General features: G+C 62.1%; 3 protein-coding genes across 4 annotated transcripts; 1 reads left to right on the top strand and 2 right to left on the bottom strand.

Moving 5' to 3' along the window:
- Positions 1 to 2,877: 2,877 nt before the first annotated feature.
- NFE2L1 (NFE2 like bZIP transcription factor 1) lies at positions 2,878 to 10,708 on the bottom strand. Of its 2 annotated transcripts, none has more exons than XM_048926557.1 (7): positions 10,693 to 10,708; positions 10,155 to 10,275; positions 9,299 to 9,810; positions 6,015 to 6,230; positions 5,714 to 5,803; positions 5,220 to 5,381; positions 2,878 to 4,847 (listed from the first exon to the last, which is right to left on the bottom strand). In XM_048926557.1, exons 3-7 carry the CDS (start codon positions 9,806 to 9,808, stop codon positions 3,510 to 3,512), a joined length of 2,316 nt encoding a protein of 771 aa, XP_048782514.1. In that variant the 5' UTR covers positions 9,809 to 9,810; positions 10,155 to 10,275; positions 10,693 to 10,708; the 3' UTR covers positions 2,878 to 3,509. The 2 variants fall into 2 exon arrangements, with proteins under 2 accessions (XP_048782514.1, XP_048782512.1); XM_048926555.1 differs by lacking the exon at positions 10,693 to 10,708 and adding an exon at positions 10,610 to 10,667.
- Positions 10,709 to 14,326: 3,618 nt separating this feature from the next.
- On the bottom strand, positions 14,327 to 17,251 carry CDK5RAP3 (CDK5 regulatory subunit associated protein 3). The gene is given in 15 exon segments (XM_048926661.1): positions 14,327 to 14,494; positions 14,572 to 14,743; positions 14,839 to 15,044; positions 15,155 to 15,243; positions 15,331 to 15,403; positions 15,498 to 15,574; positions 15,577 to 15,619; positions 15,712 to 15,856; positions 15,961 to 16,097; positions 16,246 to 16,424; positions 16,513 to 16,561; positions 16,629 to 16,729; positions 16,828 to 16,959; positions 17,046 to 17,103; positions 17,174 to 17,251. Coding segments are annotated over 15 exon segments (1,533 nt in total). The 5' UTR covers positions 17,180 to 17,251; the 3' UTR covers positions 14,327 to 14,428.
- Positions 17,252 to 17,945: 694 nt separating this feature from the next.
- PRR15L (proline rich 15 like) lies at positions 17,946 to 19,721 on the top strand. Its single transcript, XM_048926729.1, has 2 exons — positions 17,946 to 18,052; positions 18,639 to 19,721. The coding sequence occupies exon 2, from the start codon at positions 18,652 to 18,654 to the stop codon at positions 18,940 to 18,942; it is 291 nt and encodes a 96-aa protein (XP_048782686.1). The 5' UTR covers positions 17,946 to 18,052; positions 18,639 to 18,651; the 3' UTR covers positions 18,943 to 19,721.
- Positions 19,722 to 20,326: the final 605 nt, after the last annotated feature.

The following is a 20,326-nucleotide window of genomic DNA, read 5'->3' as shown; positions in this document are numbered from 1 at the left end:
CTGAGTCGAGGAGGCTCCTGAGGGCGACAGGCGTAGCTGTGATGTGGGACCTGGGTGATGGAAGGAGATGCTGCGTGAGCTCCAGGCCAGGACCCGGCTGGCTGCGCTGTGGGTGAGTGCCCTTTCCTGCACTTCTGGTGGGGATGTGGAGCAGACGGTGTCACTTTGTGTTTATGGATGGGGTTTTTTTTGTGATTTTTAAAGCTGATTCTGGTGGCTGAAGATGGAAATGGCGTTGCTTTGTTCTTGGCTTTATGCAAGAGCTTGCAGCCTTCAGGATTGGAGGGAGGGAAAGCTGTGCCCCTCTGCTCGGCCCCCTGGCTCTCAATGCCACAGCACAGCCCTTGGCTTCACTGAGAGGAGGATGGGGCTTTCTGGCATGCGATTTCCAGCATCCACGGGGTGCGTGACAGAGCAGGGAGCAGCGCTGAGGTTTTGGGTGGTGTTCAGCTGCTCTGCCAGTGCCTGCAAAACTATGCAGCCCATTGAAATCTGGGCTGTTTGCAGCGCTGTGCTGAAATGTCTTCCCTGCACTGGTAGCCAGCAGCAGCGGCAATTAAACTGGTGTTAATCACTGGAGTTGGAAGGAGGGAACGTCCACTTAATTGAACGTAAGGAGGCTGCAGCTCCTCGGAGAGGCTCTCAGCTGATTGATGGCCACGGGGGGCTGGAAGCTGAGTGCTGCAGGAGTCTGGAGGATGTGGGGCTCCTGATGGGGCAGAGCATCGCCTCCTGAGGCCCTGAGCCCAGCTCTCTGTGTGCTGGGAGCTGTGCTGGGTCGCGGTGGTAGGTTCAGTGCTCGGGGATGGGGGCAGCCCAGCACTCCTCAAAGCCGGGGCTCTGGCCGAGATCAGAGGCAGGAGGCCCCGCTGGTGGCTAAATGCTTCCTGCCTTGGAAAATGAAAGGTCTGCTCACCACCTGATCTGCGCTGGCAGGCAGCCCACGCTGCTGACAGTGCCAGGATGTGACAGCGATGCACAGAGCGCCGGCCCCGTGCTGCCCCAAAGGCTGGGGGAGAGGCTGCAGGCAGGGATTGCACCAGGAGCGTTGTCAGCTGAAGGCAGAGCAGGGGTAGCTGAGCTGGCTGGGGTAGAGCAAGAATGGGGGGGATGGCAGGAGCCAGGCCATGGAGATCTCTGAAAAGGAGGACAGTGGGGGGAAGGCAAACGCTTGGTTGCTGTTAGAGCCTAACAGCAGCCTGGGGTGATAAACAGCCCTGGGGCCCAGGAAGAGACTGGAAAAACCTCGTAGTTTATTTTAGTGCCCTGGGCTGAGCTGGGAGGAGGTGGAGCTGCCCTGGCCTCAATGCCCAGCAAAAGGGAGATGAAGCCATGGCCTCCTGTGATCAGGGGAGGTCAGTCTGCAGAAAATCATAGTGGCCCCATGAAGTTCCCAATAGAAGCAAGACCTCACCTCCCTTTGGGTACAACGTGGTGCTGCTGCTGGGCTCTGCTAAAGGCAGGACCGTAGCACCTTGCTGCTCAAGCCTCCTCTTGTTCATGGGTTCAGTTTGTTTCTAACGGATTTGGGAACCCAGCTCTGTACCAACGCTGCCCCCACTAGAGGCCAGGTGGGGGAAATGCTGCTGGCAATGATGGGGTGGCTGCTGCTGCCTTTGAGGAACACCCACAGGCTGGGACAGCAGCAGTGCCCGCTCCCCACAGAGCACCACAGAGCTGGGAGCTGTGCCCCACAGCCCCCACAGGGAGGCTCTTCAGTTTCCCAAACGTGTTTCAGCTTAAGAAATGAAATAAAAAAGAAAATACACGAAACCAAGGCCTGTACAGTGAATAAGCCATTTTATTTTTTGTCCTGTGCTCACACAATCTCTCTTCTTTCCCTGACAGGTCACAGATCATTAAAATAAAGTTTCTAAGAGGAAAATAATTTAAAACATACACTCAGGGCTCCATTCCAACCTCCCCAACACCCAACATCTCCATCCCTTGTGCTTCATCTCATGCGTAAGTAAAGCTGTTGGATCTCAGGAGCGCGGTACGCCAGAGCCCTGCACAAGGCCCGCAGAGGCAGCAGGCAGCCCTGGGCTCTTCCCCCGCACCCTGAGATGCAGCTCCTTTCCCCGCAGCCTGTTCACATGCCCACACCAACACCTCCTCCTTGGCAGCCCCCAGCAGCATCACTTTCTCCCCCCCCCCCTGCACCCCCGGGTTCCCTGCAGAGCTGCTGCCTGCACCTCCTCAGCGCCGTCCCCCTCAGTGCTGCACCCTCAGCCCGTATCACATGCACAGGACTGGCTAGGAAAGCCATTTTAAGCTATTCAGTTGCTGGTAAAGTCACTCCCAGCTGTGCTATATTGTAAATACAGCTTCTAGGATCGTCTCCATGGAGGAGACCAACAGTGATCAAGGCACTACCCCCCACCCCCCTCCTTAAAACAAAGGAAGTCAGACCAACACCTAGGGACAGAAGAGAATCCTATAATGTGATCACACGGTTACACTGAATCTTTATGGCAAAGAGAACAATTAGCAGCTTTGAACGTTCGGGCTTCTCCCTTTTACTCAACACAAGCACTCTAGACCCTATAGGGAAAACAGGGCTGAAGCCCTAACAAAAAAAAATATTAAAAAATAAAATAAAATCAAAGCACGGTTAAGAAACAGGAATCCTAACAGCTGTCTAGTTCTATAAGTGACAAGCCCACGGCTCTGCGTGCTGCCCCTGCTGCCGCACAGCCGCCCCGTGGCCCCCAAAGCTTCCTCAGCCAGGCAGGAGGAGAAGACAGCGGCTGCATGCGGGCTGCTGCCCTCCTGCACAGCGGCCCTGCGCGGCAGTGACGTGCTCTGTGAGTGTGGTGGGGATGCACAGCGCTCTGCTCCTGTTAACCCTTCCCAGTTCCACCCCCCTGCAGGGCTCCGGCTCCATGCCCCAAGGCAGCACAGCCCTCCCTTCCTCACGGAGCTGGAAGGGTTAACGGAAGGCCGCGCCGCTCGTGTCGCCATGCGTGCACTGGTCTGATCTAGAAAGGGATGGTGGCTAATCTGGAATTAAGTCGGGGTTGAATCACACACACTGATGTCAAAACTGGTTCAGGAAAAAAAAAAATTAAAAGAAAAACGAAAAAAAAAAAAACAAAACAACTACCTGAAATCACAGAACTTTGGAAGTTCAGAAAAACGTCTCTCCTATCGCTTGGTTTTTAAGTTCATTTGCTTAAATCTCTTTTCTTATTTAAAGCCAGTTCCTAACAGTAGTTTTTCCGCCTCCGCCCATCTCCCCACCAGTGATGCCAGCTGATTTCCTGCGCTCAAAGGATTCCAGGCTGTGGAAGGTGCTGGGCTCGCCAGTGCACTGTCCGCTCCTCCCCGTCCCTCCCCACAGGGAGCGCTCGGCCGCAGTCCCTCCTGCACAACTGACCGGCAGCAGCAGTCACGATTCAGAAGATATATTGGATAAGAAGGCATGAAAGTTCCTCTAAGCACTTCCAGGCTCAGCCCTTCTCCAGTTCTACCTTGAGCGATTCTCCCACTCCTCCCGCGTGCCTCCCTCACTTCCTGCGGTCCTTCTGTTTCCTCTCCTGCCTCCTGGCCTGCTGGTCAGCCAAGGTGCGAGGTATCAAGATGACGCTGCCGTCGCTGGCGTACTGCAGGGCGTACTGACTGGGGGAGTAGGGCTGGCCGTTCTCATCGCGCAGCCGGCCGAACACCTCCTGGTAGAGGTTCTGCACCTTCTGCTTCATTTGGCGGATGGACTTGAGGAACTCCACCTTCTCCCTGAGCAGTTTGGACTTGTCCCTCTGCAAGTCCTCCACGTCGCGTTCCAGGTTCAGGATGGTGTCCAGCTTCCTCTTGCGGCAGTTCTGGGCAGCCATCTTGTTCTTGCCTCGCCTCCTGATGTCTCGGATGAGGCTCAGCTGCGCCTCGCTCAGCTGGTACTTGGAGAGCAGTTCGTTGAACTCCTCCACGGGCAGGTTGATGATCTTGTCGTTGGTGAAAGGGATCTTCATGGCTCTGGCTCGATGCTCGTCCCTGCTCATCTGCTTATCCAGGAACTCGGACGGTTTCTCCTTGCTGCTCTTCTTCCCCACGCTGGGCAGCTTGGGCTCCTCGGGATCCAGGCTCCCCGGTGCCATGTTGTAGGTGTGGTTGTGGCCCACGTGCTCCAGGTAAGGCAAGTAGTGGAGCTGCGCCGGGTCCTGGTAGCTCATGCGGCAGAACTTGCTGTACTCAGGCTGGTACCCAACCGCCCCTTCCGCTTCCTCAAAGTCCACGTTTTCAGAGTCTGAGCTGTAGCCGACAGCTCCTTCCTCCGAAAATGAGGAGGAAGAGGAAGAGGAGGAGGAGGAGGAAGAGGAGGAAGAAGAAGAGGAAGAGGCTTCTGAGCTGCTAAGGGAAGCGGGACTGTGGCCAGAATCCAGAGAAAGACCTGAGTCAGAATCAAACTCCTCTTCCAGCTGCGAGGCCTGCACTGGGTTGAAACCTTCTTCGATGGCCAAATCCATCAGGCTGATCTCATCGAGCATGGCTTCATCCAGAAGGCCGCCCAGCGGGTCGGGCAGCTCGGGGCCCGCCGTCTCATTGACCGTACTGTTCAGCTGTGGGGGGAAGAAGATCCCACTGAAGTTGGTGGAGCTGAAGGTGGTGTTGAGGCCGGTGGAGTTGTCCGGCGCCAGCTGCAGCAGCGCTGAGCTGCCGCCCATGGAGGGGCTTTCAATTTCAGAGCTGAAGAGGGAGAAGTCCTGTGAGCAGCTGCCCAGAGAGGCCTGATGCAGGCTGACATTCTGATTGATGGGAGTGTTTGGGGCGAGGTTGTAGTTAGAAGTCAGCAGGTCTCCGCTCGTGCCGTTGTAAAGGGTTTCAGCGGTCGTGCCGTTCACTTCCATTGCCTGCAAGAGACACGAAGCAGATCAGCAAATCAACCACGTTCAGGCCCTGCCTTTTCACTGCCCTTCACCACCAAAGACAACGGCGTTTCTTGCTCCTGTGGAAGGAGCTGCATCTCCAGTCCGCCCAGCACCACCCGCCAGCTGCGGGAGATTGAAGACGCTGCCAGCAACATCCACACGGGCGCTCAATGTCACCGCACAGGCTGTGGCAAAACCAAAGCTGCTGTGCCAGACCTCCAGGAGCCGGGTGCTTGGAGCAGCCACCGCACCTCCTCTAACCTCAGCTGAGCGACAACGTGCGCCCAGAAGGGCAAACCCCTTCCCACTGCCACCCCTCCAGCACCAGCAGCTGCCACCCCAGGGCGCTCTGACCTGCATTTCCATGATAGACATGAGGTCCTGCCACTGCTGCTCCAGATCGAAGGGCGACTCGGCCTCTGGGAGGAGAGGAGACAGCAGGCTGCTCTGGATGCCCGCAGGCCGGCTCTCGCTGGGCACAGCTTCGCTTAGGGTGGAGACATCTGCAGCTGGAAACTGAACCACGTGAGGCACAGTCAGTCCCCAGCTGATGAGCCGCGGCCAGGGAGGCAGCCAGCCCCAATGCCCTTCCACCTCCACGCCGGCAATCGCTTCTCCTTTGTTCAGAGCAAAGCGGTTGCAGTTATTCCTCCGCAGTTCGCTATGAACTAATTAGAAGCAAAGCCAGAAGTCTTTAATTAATTGTGACCACCCCACACCCTCCCCCCCGCTGCTACTTTCGCAGGCACGATGCCTGGAGCCTCCTTAAACAGCCTAACCCAATTTACTGCCAGCCCTGCGCTCTCGATGAGGGGTACAAGCGCCACCACAACCCCATCCTCGCTCACCTCCGAGTTCTCCCCGAAAGGGAAGGTGGCCTCCAGCAGCCTAAGGCACTCCTCCAGGGACAGGGCCGTCTGATCCTCCACGCCAGGCACCTGATGGGAAACGCAAGCCCCAGGATTAGGAGGGAGGCGATGGAAAGACAAACTCCTACAGCAAAGCTTCATTACAGCGCATCCGAAAAAGAGCCAGAGGCCCCACCCAATGCTTCCGAGGTGCTCCCAGCACCGGGTTGGGGCTGGAGGGGGCCCTGAGCCGGCAGTGCAGCTCAGCAGAAGCTGTGCTGGATGCCAGCCGTTCCGTTACCTGCGCAGGGAAGCTCTCCCCGGTCTCGCCATCCACTAGCAGGTTCCTATTGGTGACCTGTGCTCCCGCGCTCCTCCAGCCGTCCCCGCGCTCCCTCCCATCGCTCAGCTCTTTGTCCACTTCGCTCTCTTTCTGCCGGTGGCTGTAGTCAAAAATCTCTCTCCCGGCGCCCAGATCGATGTCCTGTCTCCACAGGATGTCAATCAAATCGATGTCCTGAAAGACACACGCACGCACACGGAATCGCTCAGCACGGGCCCCTCCGGACCCCTCGGCCCACCCCTCTCCCACCGCCCCCCGCACCATTCCTTCGGCTCCTGCGGGGCGCGGCGGCCGCTGCCCATCGCAGCCCGGGGGGGGCGGCTCTGCGGGAGGGCCGTGCGGACGCGCGCCCCATGGCGGGGGCGGCCCGGTGCAGGCGGCGCAGGGCAGGAGGCGTTCGGGCCAATGTCGCGGCGGTGGCTGCGCCGTGGCCAGCTTGCATCAGCCCGTGGTGCCATCCCGGCCATTTGCATAAGGGGAGGAGTGCGCCGGTTGGGGGGGGGGGGGGGGGGGAGAGGCGAGGGGGGGGGGGAATAAAATAAATAAATAAATTATAATTAAAAATAAAAAAAAATAAAAATAAGAAAAAAAAATACCCGCATCGGCGCCCACCTGATGCAACCAGAAGCACCGCCACCGGGCGCCCGCAGCCCCGCCCCGCCCGGAGCCCGACCGCACCCGGGGGGAGGGGGGGTGCGAAGCGGCCGCCCCCACCCTGGGGACCCCCACGGTGCCGCTCCCCCACCCCACCCCCCCTCCGGGCACCGCCGCCCCCGCCCCGCCGCAGCCCGGCCCTGCAGCACCGCCCTCCCCCACCTCTCTCCCTCCCTCTCTCCCTCCCTCCCCGGCTCGGTACCTTTCTCATGGCCCCCGCTGCCGCCCGGGCCGCGGCGCCGCGCTCATGGTCCCCGCGGGGGGCGGCGGGGCGGGCAGGCCGGGGAGCGGCGCCGAGCACGCATCGCCGCTTCTCCGCCCCGAGCGGCCACAGGTGCCCGCGGCCCCGCTGCGGCGGCGGCAGCAGCCCCCGCCCGCCCCGCCCCGGTCCCGCCGCCGCCCGCCCGGGCCGGGCTGCGGCGCGCCCCGCCCGCCCCTCCCCCGCCGTTACCTTGGCTGCGGCGCCGCCGGGCCCCGCCCTTCCCCCCGCCCCGCCGGGATGCGGCGACGCCGGGCCCCGCCCCCTTCGCCTGGCCCGACCAATGGGCGGCCGCGCCCCACCGTACGCCCCGCCTCTCGCCCGGGCGGAGGTCTCAGCCAATCCGCGCCGCCTGGGGGCCGCCCTCTCCACCAATCGGCGGCCGCGGGGCCCACCGGCCCGCGCCTTCCTGCAGGGCCGCGCCCCCGCCGTGGCGCAGCGCCGCCGCCCCGCGCCGCGCGCTCCGGTACCGGGCGCTGCCTCCCCCGGCTGCGGCACCGCCTGGGGCCGCCCCCCAACCCCCACCCTTGGGCCTGCCGCAGCCACGAGGCCCCTCCGCCTGCGGTCTTCCTATCAGATCGGCCTATAGGGCGCGGCGGAGGCACCGGGCCCCGCGCAGGGACGGCTGCTGTGACCTTGGGCCGCTCCACCTTCGTTCGGCTCCGCGCCGACAACGGGAGAACCGCGCCCGGCCCAACCCGGGTCCCTCCTGCCCGGGGCTGACGGTACAGCGGTTGCCCAGCGCGGAGCACGGAGCCCCCACTCCTCACCCCCTCCGCCGGGGGCGGCGTCCTGCTCGGCGCCCCCCAGCCCTGCTGCCGCCGGTCCTCGTCCTGGGGCTCGGCCACCACCGGGAGTTGCTGGGGCAAAAGGAGCCCCACCTTCAGCTCAGCGCCCACAGAGCGCCGCACCGTGCCAGCTTCTAGAATCGGGAAGGCAGCCTTGCTCCCTGCACAAGGTCGCGTCCTGCCCCAGACGCCTGCACTGCGTTAAAGCCACGGGGGAGTCGAGCAAAAGCACAAACCCTGAGTTTGCAACCCCGCGGGAGGAAAGCTCCAGCTCTGCAGCCAGCACCGAGCCTGCAGGCGAGCAGGGAGTGAAGGTTCCAGACAAAGACACCAAAAATAAGCAGTTGTGGGCAGCACCATCCCTACAGTCTGTGGGGTTTCCTCACGGTGCCACTGGGGGCTGCCCTCCGAGCCGGGCTGTGGGGCAGCAGGCAGGGAATGGGGGTGGGAGGTGGGCAGAGCCCGAGTGCTCCAACATGGGGACAGCACGGCCAAGGAGCAGCTGGGAGGGAACGGCCACACACGTGGCCTTACAGGAAGCAAGTCAAAGTCCTCCCTCTTTCCACGCACAGGAATTACCTCTCAGTTATCAGGCCAGGAGCCAGACATGTGAACGTTGGCGCCGCGCTGCCAGTTCCTCCCATTGCCTCAGCGACTCCTCCACACTCACACATCCTACAGCAGCGCTGCTCAACCGCAGCAAAGCTCGACCCAAAGCGACCACGGCCACCGTCCCTCCTGCCTGCACGTGTTCAACTGCTCTCCTTCCGTGGTTTCCTGCCTCCTGCTGTGCTAAAACCATGTGACAAAGCTCGAGGTGCCCACAGGGGATGGGGAGCAATGGGCTGCATCCCAACCCGGCTCCACACCGAGTTCAGAACACGAGACAACAGCAGCAACGCTGGGAATGCCCAACAGAGCCAAGCAGCACCAACACCCACACGTGGCTGGGGAGATATTGAGGCTGAATGGGTCGTGACAAAGAGACCAGTGCCAAAAAGGAAAGGAAAGAAAAAAAAAGAGGAGCTCCTAGCAGGGACCGATTGCATCACAACATCTGAAAGGTTATGCTCAGACAGACAGAAAAAATAAACCACTTTCCAGTTCACCTCTCCCCACCCCTCTCTGATGAAAACCAAGCTATAAACGTCTCAGCTGGATGAACTCCAGAGCCAAGTAACCCAACCACCCCGCTGACACCTGGGATGAGGCTGTTACCCAATGCCTGTGTTTATTTCCCAGCGTTATTTGACGGGTTTCACAACACAAAGCTTTGTGCACGCGCTGAAATGCCGACCCCAGGCCCCTTCCTCGCCTTTCAGTATCACTTTCCAACCAAGAATACAGCAAACAAAAGTGGAAAAGCACCCTGAGCGTACAGCAAGCATTCAGGAGCACGCTGTGCTTCGGCCCCACGCCATTCCCATGGCCACGTGCTCATCACACAGCACACACAAAACACCAAACTCACAACAACAGCCAGCAAAGAAGCCAATGCCAGGCCGCCCCCCAAGGCAAGACATAAAGAAGGAGCCGCCTACCTCTTTGGTCAGGTCCCCGTTCACTGGGGCAGCCACAGCTCCCAGGTCCTCCAGCTCTTCCCCAAAGCCCTGCTCAGCCCCGTTCTCCCTCACAGCACCATCAGGACCGTTGCCATCCTGCAGAGCACCGCTGTTTTCGAGGGCGATGCCGGTGCTGGGCTGGGTGCCGGACACGGAGCCGTCGGGGTCACGGTGCACCAACCAGGCACTGACTTCAGTGCTGGGCACTTGAAATCTGTCCAGTGCCCTCACCTGGTTCAGCAGCCTGCGAGCAGTGAAGTAATAGTCCAGGTCTACGCTCTTTGGGTGGATGCCATACCCGTCCAAGGTGTTGCGTAGGTTGTGAAATTGGGTCTGGGTGTACGCAGAGCTCTGGCCAAGAATGATCTCTCGGAGAGGGGGGAGCTGGGAGTTCAGGTAGGTGTCCACGTCCACGCGAACGCCGATCAGGCTGAGCAGGATGGTGAACTGGATGAGGCCTTCCGTGAAGTATTTCTTCAGAGAAAGCATTTCTGGAGGAGAAGAAAAAGAAAACAGGTGGAAGGTTAGGCAAAACAACAACAACAACAAAACAAAACAACCGACAAGGAGCCAGCAGGTGGATCCAGCTCACAACAGGTCTCTCGGGTCGCTCCTTCCCCTGCCCCACTTTTAAACAAAATAAAGCAACACTTTCAGAGTCGGAGTTACAGCAGAACACTGCAATAAAACTTCCCAGTGGAAATCCCTTCGGCTCGGGGACGAATCCAGCTTTCCTTTCCAGCTCCGAACCCTCCGGATCCCACCTCTGTGTCCCCACAGACCCGGGGAATCCATCCCCCTCCCCCGCCCCCTTTTCCTCGTTCCCTCCACTTACTGCCCGCGGTGCCCACATGCAGCGCACGGGACGGCCCGTCCCGCTCCCCTACGTTCTCCGCGGAGCTCCGTACGGGGCAGATCCGAAGTTGCCGAGCCGCGTTTCGGGACCTTTCCGGGAGCTGAAACCGAACCGGGGGCGCTGAGGAAACACGGAAGGCCCCGCCCGGCCGCAGCCCGGTGGGTGCACGGAGCCGCCCCGCCCCGCGCTATTCTTAGGCCGTTGCGTCAACTTCACCACGAGGGGCTCCCGCTGCCGACCGCCGCCCCCCCCCACAGCCGCCGCCGCCGCCCCTCCAGGCCCTGCCGAGCTCTCCCCGCAGCACGGCGGCCCCGCGTGAGGCCCCGCCGGGCCCGGCCTCCCCCGCCGCCCCGCCCCGGGCCCTTTAAGGCGCCCTCAGGCCTCGTGACGCGGCCCCGCGTTCCGTCCGCGCCGCCGGCCCCGCCCGCCGCTACCCGCTCGCCGCCGCCGATCGCTCCCAGCCCCGCCGCCGCCGCCGCCGGCCCCGCTCCCGCCCTCCCCCTCCTCCTCTTCACACCTCCTCCCGCGGCGCCTCCGCCAATCGGCACCCGCCCATAGGAGGCGGGACGAAGCGGTGGGCCAATAGGAGGTGGTGCGGAGGAGACGCTCCCGCCTCTGTCGCCGTGCGGACGGGCAGGCGGAGAGACCAATCGGAGAGCGAAAAGAGAGGTTTGGACCCAGAGCTGTGTCCGGCGGACCAATCGGAGAGGAGAAACCGGCACAACGGCACCGCCTTCCGCGCGGATGAATGACGGGTCGCTAGTCCAACGGAGCGCGAGGCCCTAACCGAACGACAGCCCCAACTACCAATGAAACGACGTACAGGAGCCAGCCGCCCGTCCGGAATCTTGAGTGACGGCAGCTTGCACCAATCGCGACGGAGCGCGGGCTCCGCCCATTTTTCCCGCTGCTGTTGCCATGGCACCGAGCGCCCCAGGCCCACAGCGCAGGGCGAGGCTCGGGGCCGCTCGGCACGGCCGGCATCTCCGGGCCGGGTGACCTCGGGCCTCCTAGGCAGCCACCCGGCGAGGCCTGCGGTGCGGACACAGCTCCCGTGCTGGCCTCGAGGCCCGCCCCGCGTTGCCACAGCGCTCCGCAGGTGGAAGGCCGAGGGCTGCGGTGAGTCAGGGCCGCACTCAGGGCCAGCGCGAAGCCCCGCGCTTCCCTTTCCTCATTACTCCATTCCTCGCTAATTAAAGTCTTTAATCTCACGCACCGGCAGCTGCCCAGACGGAATATCCCTGCCTGCGATGCCTGCTCCGTTCTGGGGGTCAAAACTCCCCGTCTCCCACAGCATTGGAGGCCTGACAGCATCACCTCACACAGCTGCAAACGGCTCTGCAGGAACGGCAGCAAAAATTCAACCTCATCCTCACCTGTACCCCGCAGCTCTGTGGGATGGGATGTCCCGCCAGATCCACGGTTCAGCAGCCCTCGCACCGATGGAAGGGCTGGAAACTGATCAAAGAAATAAACACGGAGCCAGCGTTATAAAGCCCTGCCGCCTCGGCGTGATTCCATCCCCATCGCTCGGGTGGCAGCCGGGCAGCACCGCCCCTGCTCTGCTATTTCTGCCACGCTTGCAGCTGCCCAGAGCAGCAGCCAAAAGCAGACGCCCGCGTCCTGCCCCAGAAACAAACAGGATGCCAGAGACAACAGTTCATCTGAAAATGTAGCAAGTGAGCTCAGGCTCCGACGCCCAACTGCAGCGCTGGCTCTGCTGGGGGGCAATAGCTGGGCTCCAGGTGGGGGCTAACGCAGCCCTGCTGGGGCTGTGAGCAGTGAGTGCCCGTGGCTGGGTGATGTTAGCCAGCAGTGAGGCCCTTTTTCACCGCTCAGTGTTGTCATCGGTAAAAAGTTCCCTCGAGCAGAGCTGGGAGTCGAGAGACAAACAGCACAGACCCCCCCCCCCCAAAGCAGGACTGCCCCAGTTACAGAGCACCCCTACCTGGGAGCAGTACACAAAGCACAGGACGAAGACCAGGCGGGGTGGCAGCAATGGATCCAAGCAGCTCGGTGGTGTGGGCTCGCTCTGCCCCAGCCTCACTAATCTGCAAAACAACCAGCAAACACCTACGAAAGATGGGGTGCGGCCCCAGCCCACGTCTTGCTGCAACCCTCAATCCGATGAGGTAATGGTGGCGGGCAGGGAGGGCACAGCCCCACAGCGAGAGCACACCAAACCCTACGGCTGCTATAGGCTCGCAATGGGGCTGGAGAGCACGAGGACAGAGCTGTGTCCTGTGGGGAACAGGAGTGCATTAGAGAGGCTTGAAACCCCTCCTCGTGCCTCCCCATGGGATGGGGGTGGGCAGTGGGGCCCAAGGGTGCTGTCAGAAGCAACCTGAGCTGCCTGCCCCCGGCTGGGATATTTTTAACCCCTCCTCAGCAATGGGGGTTTGTTCTGTGCCGGGCATTAAGGCGCATCGATGCACCAGTGGCATTTGTCCTGCACAAGGCTGAAGCCGGGGGTGAAAGCACACAGACACCCTGCTGGCCACTGGCCCCTGACAGCCCCTCTCCAGCTCCCACCCTCAGCATTAATAACACCAAGGGAGGCCTTAAGCATAATGAAGGAGAACAGATTCATTGCTCCTACACCACTTTGCTGCAAGCCCAAAAGCCACCAGGCTGCACCTGGGCCTCTCCCCAAACCCCTCTGCTCTGTCCCAATTAAAGCTTCTATGTCAATTAAAGCCTCTGTGCCAATTAAAGCCTCTGCATCAGCTCAGTCTCCTCTCCAACAGCTGTGCCGGGACCCAGGGGTGCCTCCAGCTGGGGCTGAGCCGCAGAGGTCACCATTCCACACCAACCCTTTGGAGGCAACAGTGACATTTGTGACATGAGCGTCGAGCCACCCTCTGTAGGTGTGTGACTGCGGGTCGTGACCCTCATCTCATCACAGCGCAAGGCTGGTGGGACACCGTGGGACCCCCGGAGGGTCCTAAAAGAGGCCGTCAGCCTGCTGAGGTGGGCGCTCGCAGCCCTGTGAACCCTGGGCCACCCAGCCGTGTGTGCCCACACCTACAGGGGCTGTGGGATCACAGGGTGGACGTGGTCCCATCGTCACCCCACAGAGCACCCCAATCACAGAGACCCCCCCCCAATATCTCCCTCTAGCCGCTCCGCGGAGGGGCTGTTTTGCATAGCCCCGCCCTTTCGCTGCACGCACACCTAATATGGCACACGGCCACGCCTCCTTCTCATTTAGCCCCGCCCTTCATCTGAATGCGCCCTCCTCGCTCCGTTCGCAGTCCTGCAGCGCCCCCTGCCGGCGGCACGGCGCAGTGCGGCGGCCTCTGAACCACGCCTCCCTCCGAGGAGGGGGGGGAAAACAGGGGGGACAAAGCGGGGACAAAGCGACGGCGCTGCCGCCCGGGGTGTCACATCCGTCCCTGGTGCAGCTGTCGCCGAGTTGGGCATTGTTCTAAGGAGGAGAATTAGAGCCCCTTCAGCAGCTGCGCCACAAATAAGGGGGGGGTGGGCAACGTAGAGCAGATGGGCGGCCTGGGGAATTGGGAATTAAAGCCACCCCCCCCGGGCACGGGACCCGGCTGGAGCCCAGAGCTCTGCATGTCACCTCCCCCCCCCCACTGACTCCCCCCCAAAAGGGGGGCGGGGGGCAATAGAGTGCTGGGGGGGGGGAGTGGTCAGGGGGTGACGCCCATGGGTGTGGAAGACCGCCCCGAAGGTGCTGGGGGAGTTCGGCCACCCCCTGTCCTGTGCAGCCCAATGGTGGCAGGGGCGAAGCTCTGCTTTCCCCCTCCCATCTGCCGGGGGGGGGGGGGGAGTGTTGGGGGCAGAGGGTCGTGGTGGTGATTAATGGGGACCATCGCTCACTGTCCATAGGGGTGCGTGGCCCCCCCGCCCCACCCTGCCATAACGAGCGGGAGGAATAATGAGCGATGTCACTCCACTTTTCATCGTGATGGAAAGTCATTACCGGAGTCACCGCTGGCGACAACGAGCCATGAATCAACCGCTCTGCTATGAAATTAAAATCGAATTGCCCACCCTCGCCCCCACCTCCCAGCTCTGGGGAGGGCTGCACAGCTCGGGGGGGGGGGGGGGGGGGGGTCATCTCTGGGCTGGGGGTTCCTCTCCTCCCAGCACTGAGCCCCTGTGTGGACGGAGCACAAGAGATGCATGGGGAACAGCTGCAGCTTTATTCAGCAGTGCCAAACCCCAGGCTGAAGCCACGCTACCATGGTGGGGGGTTTAGGGGGCAGCAGGACCTCACTGGAGGTTCCAGCTCACAGTGAGACCCCCATCAGATGCACCGGGCGCCCGCCATAGCGCTTGGAGATGTCAGCTTCGATCTGCAAGAGAAAGCCCAAGGTGAGGGGAGGGCGTGCAGCAGGGGAGAGGCCAGGGGCAGCCCTGCTTGGACCCTCACCAGCTGCTGCAGCTCCCGGGTTCGCTCCTGCAGGCGGTCCAGCTTGGGCTCCAGCACACCCTGCTCTGTCAGAGCCTCGTGCCGCTTCCGGCTCAGTGCCTCCCGCTTGGCCAGCAGCAGCTCTGCTTGGTTCAGTTTCTGCTGCAGCATCTCGCTCACACGGTCCACGTACCTGCACAGGGAGAGCAGCTCCTGCTTCACCTCCAGGATCCTCCCAATCTGCCCTCCCCAGCCCTCCAGTTCCCCATATTTTCCCAGTGAGGCGACCTGGGGGAGGCGAGGATGATGAAGAGATGCTGCATGCGGCGGGTGCTCAGCTGATCCAGCAGCGCCCTGGTGCTGGCCAGCAGTGTGCCCACACGGGTGCTGGTTTGGCCCTGCAGGACAGCGGGGGCCAGCTGGAACTGGCTGGCAGCCAGGACATCGGCCTCCTCCTCCATCTCCACCAGGCGCTGAGCCAGGAACAGCTCCAGCTGTGGGGAAAAGGACGCTGTGGGGAGGGGGGGGGGGGGGGGGGGGGCGAAAAGGGGGCAGCCAGAAACCCAACCTGTGCTTGAGCCGCCCCAGCGCTGCTGCTGCTCACCTCCATGAGCTCATCAATGAATTGGTTCCGTGTCACAGCATTCTCCAGCAGCGTCAGGGCATCGGAGCCACGGGCAACTGCCTCGAGTTCTGGGGGACGAAAGGGGTCAGCAGGGAAGGGAACTCTGCGGTCTCCACACATCGGAACCCACCCGTCCCCTTTGTGACCATGCTCACCCTCAGAGCCATCCTCCAACACCGTAATCTGTGCCTCATTGCTTTCAGCATCGCCCCAGTCAATGCCGCTGTCCTGCAATGAAAGAGAGAATGGCTGGTGACTGCAGGGCACCTGCAACAGCCCCAAGCATGGGGCCAGGCCCCAGGAGCAAGCAGCCAGCACTCACCTGTGGGCTTGGCTCTACCACGATGCCCCAGTCGATCTCATTATCCTGGGCTTCCCCACCTGCAGCAGTGTTGTCAGGTCACCCCCACCGATCGGCTCCAGCGTGAAGTCTCCCCAGTCAATCTGCAGCAAAAAGGGCAATGGGCTCTGAAACCCGAAGGACACAGGCTCCCTTCCAGCTGCAGCAAACAGCCCCAGGCACTGCAGCACCATACCGTGTCCTCCTTTGGCTGCTCCGGCACCACCTGCACCTCTGGCTTCTCCACCCTCGCTGGCTCAAACCCCGTCCTCCACTCATACACGGTTGTGTTGCCTTTGCTCCCCACGTACCGCAGCATGGGCACCACGGGCCCTTCTGAGCTGCCATAGGGACATCAGCAGCAGATGGAAGAGGCCGCGATTCCCCCTCCCTACTGGGGTGCTGCTGAGAGACCCCCAGGGACAGCGGTTGCCCCCACACCCACCTCTGGCAAACAAACTCCACGCAGGCCTGGTACAGCTCGATGGCCTCAGAAAGCGCACCAACTCCTGCTCCAACCTCAGAGAGCAGTGAGGGCAGGTCCTGCACCAAGGCCAGCAGCTCCTGGCGCACATTGCTCCCCTGCAGATGGAGCAGGGACACATTGGGGCAGGGAGGCACACAGGCCGAATTTCTTCCGGACTGCTTACAGAGCTGGGTCAGGGGGCCGTGGGGTGACTCTCCCCATACAAAAGGGCATGGGGTCCCATAACAGCACCAGGGGACTCACAGTGATGCCGTACTGCTTGCAGGAGGCGTAGAAGCGCTCCCGCAGCTCAGCAGCTGCCAGCTGGCACTCCCTCCTCACGGCGGGCCAGGTCTGCTGGGCCTGCTGGCAGCGGGCAATCTGCTTGCGCAGTGCAGGGACCTCATAAGTGACATTACGCACCAGGAGAGCAGCGAGCTCAGCTGTGGGGCGGGAGAACCATGAGGATCTGCGATGGTCCCCTATGGCATGCTGCATCCTACCCCCTCCCTGGGCACCTCGCAGCCGTACCCAGGTAGGTGTTGTCCTTCTCATAAAGGGCCACGATCTCCTGCCAGTCCTGGGGAGGGGGAAGCAGAGGGTGAGGAGGGCACAGGAGCTGGGCACCCGTCCCCATCCCCGCTCACCTTCATGCGCTGGGATGAGTATCGCCCAAAGAGGTTCTTGGAGGAGGCCTCAGTGCCCCTGAGGATGTCCACGATGCGGAGGCAGTGCGAGTAGTGAATGGCTGTGCAGAGAGGAGAGAGGGGGGACAACGCTGTCACGGGGCTGATGCCCGGGGAGGGGGGGGGAAGCAGGGTGAAGGGTCGTTCAGGTTTCTCTCACCGGCGCCCGCCAGCAGCTGTGCGATCTCCTCGTGCTCGGGCATGTCCTGCAGTGCAGCCTCGATCTTCTGTCGCACGGTGCTCACCTGGGCCTGCCAGCGCAGGCCGCAGTGCCGCCGGTCCACCAACCAGTCTGTGGGGGGGAGGGGGGGCGGTGAGCGGCCCGAGCTGCGGAGCACGGGGAGCTGAGGAGGCCGCACTGCCCGCAGCCCGCCGTACCCAGCAGCTTGCCGGTCTGGATGTCGATGGGCACATCCTGGTAGTCCCGCGGAGAGGCCTGCGAGAGGGAACAGACCTGACCTCTGACCCCTGACCTCTGACCCCTGAACTCCGGTCCCGCTGCCCACCTGCATCCCGCCTGCTGCGCGCCGCTCGCCGCCGCCGCTTCCGCTTTCCCCCGCCTGGCCCCGCCCCTCCACCTCAGCCAATCCTCGCCGCGCACCATACGGCGCATCCAATCCAGAAACTCAATGCTCCGTGGGTCCCGCCCCGCTTCCAATCCGGAGGACGCGGCTGATGGACAGTGCCACGCGCCGCTCCTTCGATTGGCGGAGAGGTGGTGGCGCTCGACCAATGGGAGCAGGGAGCTGTCGGGAGGGCGGGGCGCAGCCGATGGCCGAGGGAGGAGAGGCGTGCGCATGCGCGGTGCGATGCGGGGCTGCGCCGTGTCCTGCGGTGTCCCCACGAGAGGTGACCGCGATGGCCGCATCCCCACAAGCTGTGTCCCCATGAGCCATTCCTCCACGGGCCGCGTCCCCGTAGTGTCCCCACGGGCCACGTTCTCATGAGTGGTGACCCTGCAATGTCCCTATGAGCCACGTCCGTGCGATGTCCCCATCAGCTGCGTCCTCATATCCCACAGTCCCATGAGTGCCGGCCCTGTCGTGTCCCCATAGCCCGCGCCCCCACACCGTAGAGATGACAGCATGTCACCCTGCTCTGTGCTGGGCACTGGGAGGGTTCCATACTTCCTTCCAATCCCCGGTTGCACTCCCAAATCCAATGTGACAACAGGGACGGGGCGGGGGGGTCCTTCCCAGTGCCACCCCATGGCTCAGCCACCACTTCCCCGTCATGAATATTCAGCACAGCGTTGGCCCGGCCCCGCTGTTTGCTCAAGCAGGAGTGGTTTGCTCTCGGGTTCACCTTGACTCAGAGCAGCGGGGCAGCAGCAGGTGTGGGGCCCCACGTTGTCCCCAGGCCGCTGAGCGGGGCAGGAAGCTCAGGTAGGGCATCACGGTGCTGTCGGTGGGAGCGGGATGGCTGAGGCCCCGAGGTGGCCGTATCCAGGTGACAGCAAATTGTCCTGGGAGCTTCTCACGGCCACGTCTCCATTGCCAGGGTCTGTGAGACGTGGTGGCCTTTCTCCCCTGGCCTGGTACTCCAAAAGCAGCAGTGGAGGCACAATGCTGTGTCGGGTGCCAGAGCTTGGATGTGGGATGGGGTCTGATCTGTAGGATCTGGAAATGTTCAAGGCCAGGTTGAATGGGGCAGCCTGGTCTGGTATTAAATGCGGAGGTTGGTGGCCCTGCATGTGGCAGGGGGGGCTGGAGATTCACGATCTTTGAGTTCCCTTCCTACCCTGGCCATTCTGTGATTCTGTAGGGTCAGTGGAGGCACTGTGTGGGCACAGGGCTGCTGTCCCCGCACCAGGTTGGGGCCTGGAGGGCTGGGAATCCCCTTCCTGCTGTGCTCACCTCAGCCACAGCAAAGAGGGAAACCATGCGGCTGGGTGAGCTGTGCCGTCACGCTGCCCCCTGCCACTTCCCCATTCCCCTTCCTGGCCCCGTAACGCTGCCGCCTCCCACCCAGGTGCCCCGCAGTCATGGCTGAGAGCCACAGCTGGTGGAAGCTGACCTTCCTGAGGAAGCGTAAATCCATGCCCAAGGTGCTGTATGACAGCCCCGACATCCACGCCGGCGACGGCCCCGAGGGTTCAGCTGAGGAAGGGACGCCCGACTTCGCCGCCCGCCTGGAGAAGATCGTGGATAAAAGCACCAAAGGGAAACACGTCAAGGTGTCCAACTCCGGCCGCTTCAAGGAGAAGAAGAAAGTCAGGCCCACGCTGGCTGAGAACCCCGGGCTCTGTGCAGACAGCGAGCGAGAGGAGAAATGAGGCTGGGAGGGGGCAGTTCGGGTCCATCCTGCTCCCCCATGGACCCCCAGTGCTGCCCCATTGGGATCCCTTGACAGAGCTGGGGGGCTCAGCGCTGCACCCCCCCGAATGGCACTTTGTTAGGAAAACGGACTCAGATAGGACTTTATTTAAGGAAAAAAAAGCAAGAATCCTATTTAAATGCAGCCCCGGTGGGCGCTGGCTGCCGGCTCACTGGGTGACAAAGGGGGGATGGATGGGGCAGGGAGCGCTGCAGGGCACAGCCCCAACGCCGTGCAGCCCCTCGCTGTGCTGTTGGGCACCCATGAGCAGCACTGGGCTGAGTCCTGCTGGCACAGGGCAGCCCAGGACAAAGCACTGGGGGCTCAGTTTGGCTGCAGGACCACTGGAGCCCCTTGGCTGCGTGCTGCCCTGAGCAAACACAGAGGTGACGCCAGGACGAAGCCCTGCTCATCCCCAAAGCCAGAGGAGCTGCGCGGCCCTCTGTGCTGATCTTTGCACTGCTGGATGCAGCCAAGCCTGGCCAAAGGATGGGCAGCTGCTGAGGAGACCATTGGGAGCTGGGAGGGCTCCAGGTTTCCCAGCAGGAGCTGCGTTGCTGCCCAGGACCGGGAATTGCTCTTTGCTCCCGGAAGGGGAGAGCTGCTCACAGACCGTGGCGAGGGAGCCGAGCTCACAGCCTCTTCTCTTTTTGCTGTTCTTATTTTTTTATTGTGGAAGCTGAGCCTTTCGTGAGGTCTTCCAACTGTTCTTTGCGAATAAAGCAGGTCTGGGAACAAAGGGAGCGTGGTGGCTGTGTGTGTGGCTGTCCCTAGAACCATGACAGTGGCAATCCCAGGGAGCTGCAGGGTCTGGGGCAGCTCCAGGGCTCCGTTCTGAGCTCTCGGTGCAGCTCTGGCTGTGCTGTGAGTGGGGCCCACGGCACGCAGGGAACCCCCAGCCCCACTGCAGCACAACAGGAGCACCCACAGCCTGGCACCACGCCGTGCTGGAGCTGCCCCTTGGTGCCAGGATGGCTGCCCTGCCCACAGAGCGTACCTGAGCTCACCAGGAAAAGCAACGGCTCTGTAACAACTGTAAAAGCTGAACTGTGCCAAAGCGCCGGGACCCAAACCCCGTTTGTGTGGCACAAAGCCTTTGCCAATGCTTCTCAGCAGCCCCCGCCCTGGCTGTTTGCACACTGAAGACGTGGGTTCACAAGGTGCTCTTTGTCCCATGCTGGCAGTGCTGCAAGGTTCCTGCCCAGAAGTGAAAGGAGGAAGGGGGGCAGTGGGGTGACGCCCATCACAGCAGCGTCTGGGGCTCCAGCACCACGGGGATGCCTAGAATGGGGGGTAGAAGCAGCTGTGCTTGTCACCCAGCATCACCCCAGAGCAGAACCAGC

Source organism: Lagopus muta, chromosome 25, assembly GCF_023343835.1.
Source record: "Lagopus muta isolate bLagMut1 chromosome 25, bLagMut1 primary, whole genome shotgun sequence".
In the NCBI taxonomy this organism is placed as follows: Eukaryota; Metazoa; Chordata; class Aves; order Galliformes; family Phasianidae; genus Lagopus; species Lagopus muta.
The sequence above is the reverse complement of the archived record's forward strand: the minus strand, read 5'-3'. Positions and strand labels throughout refer to the sequence as shown.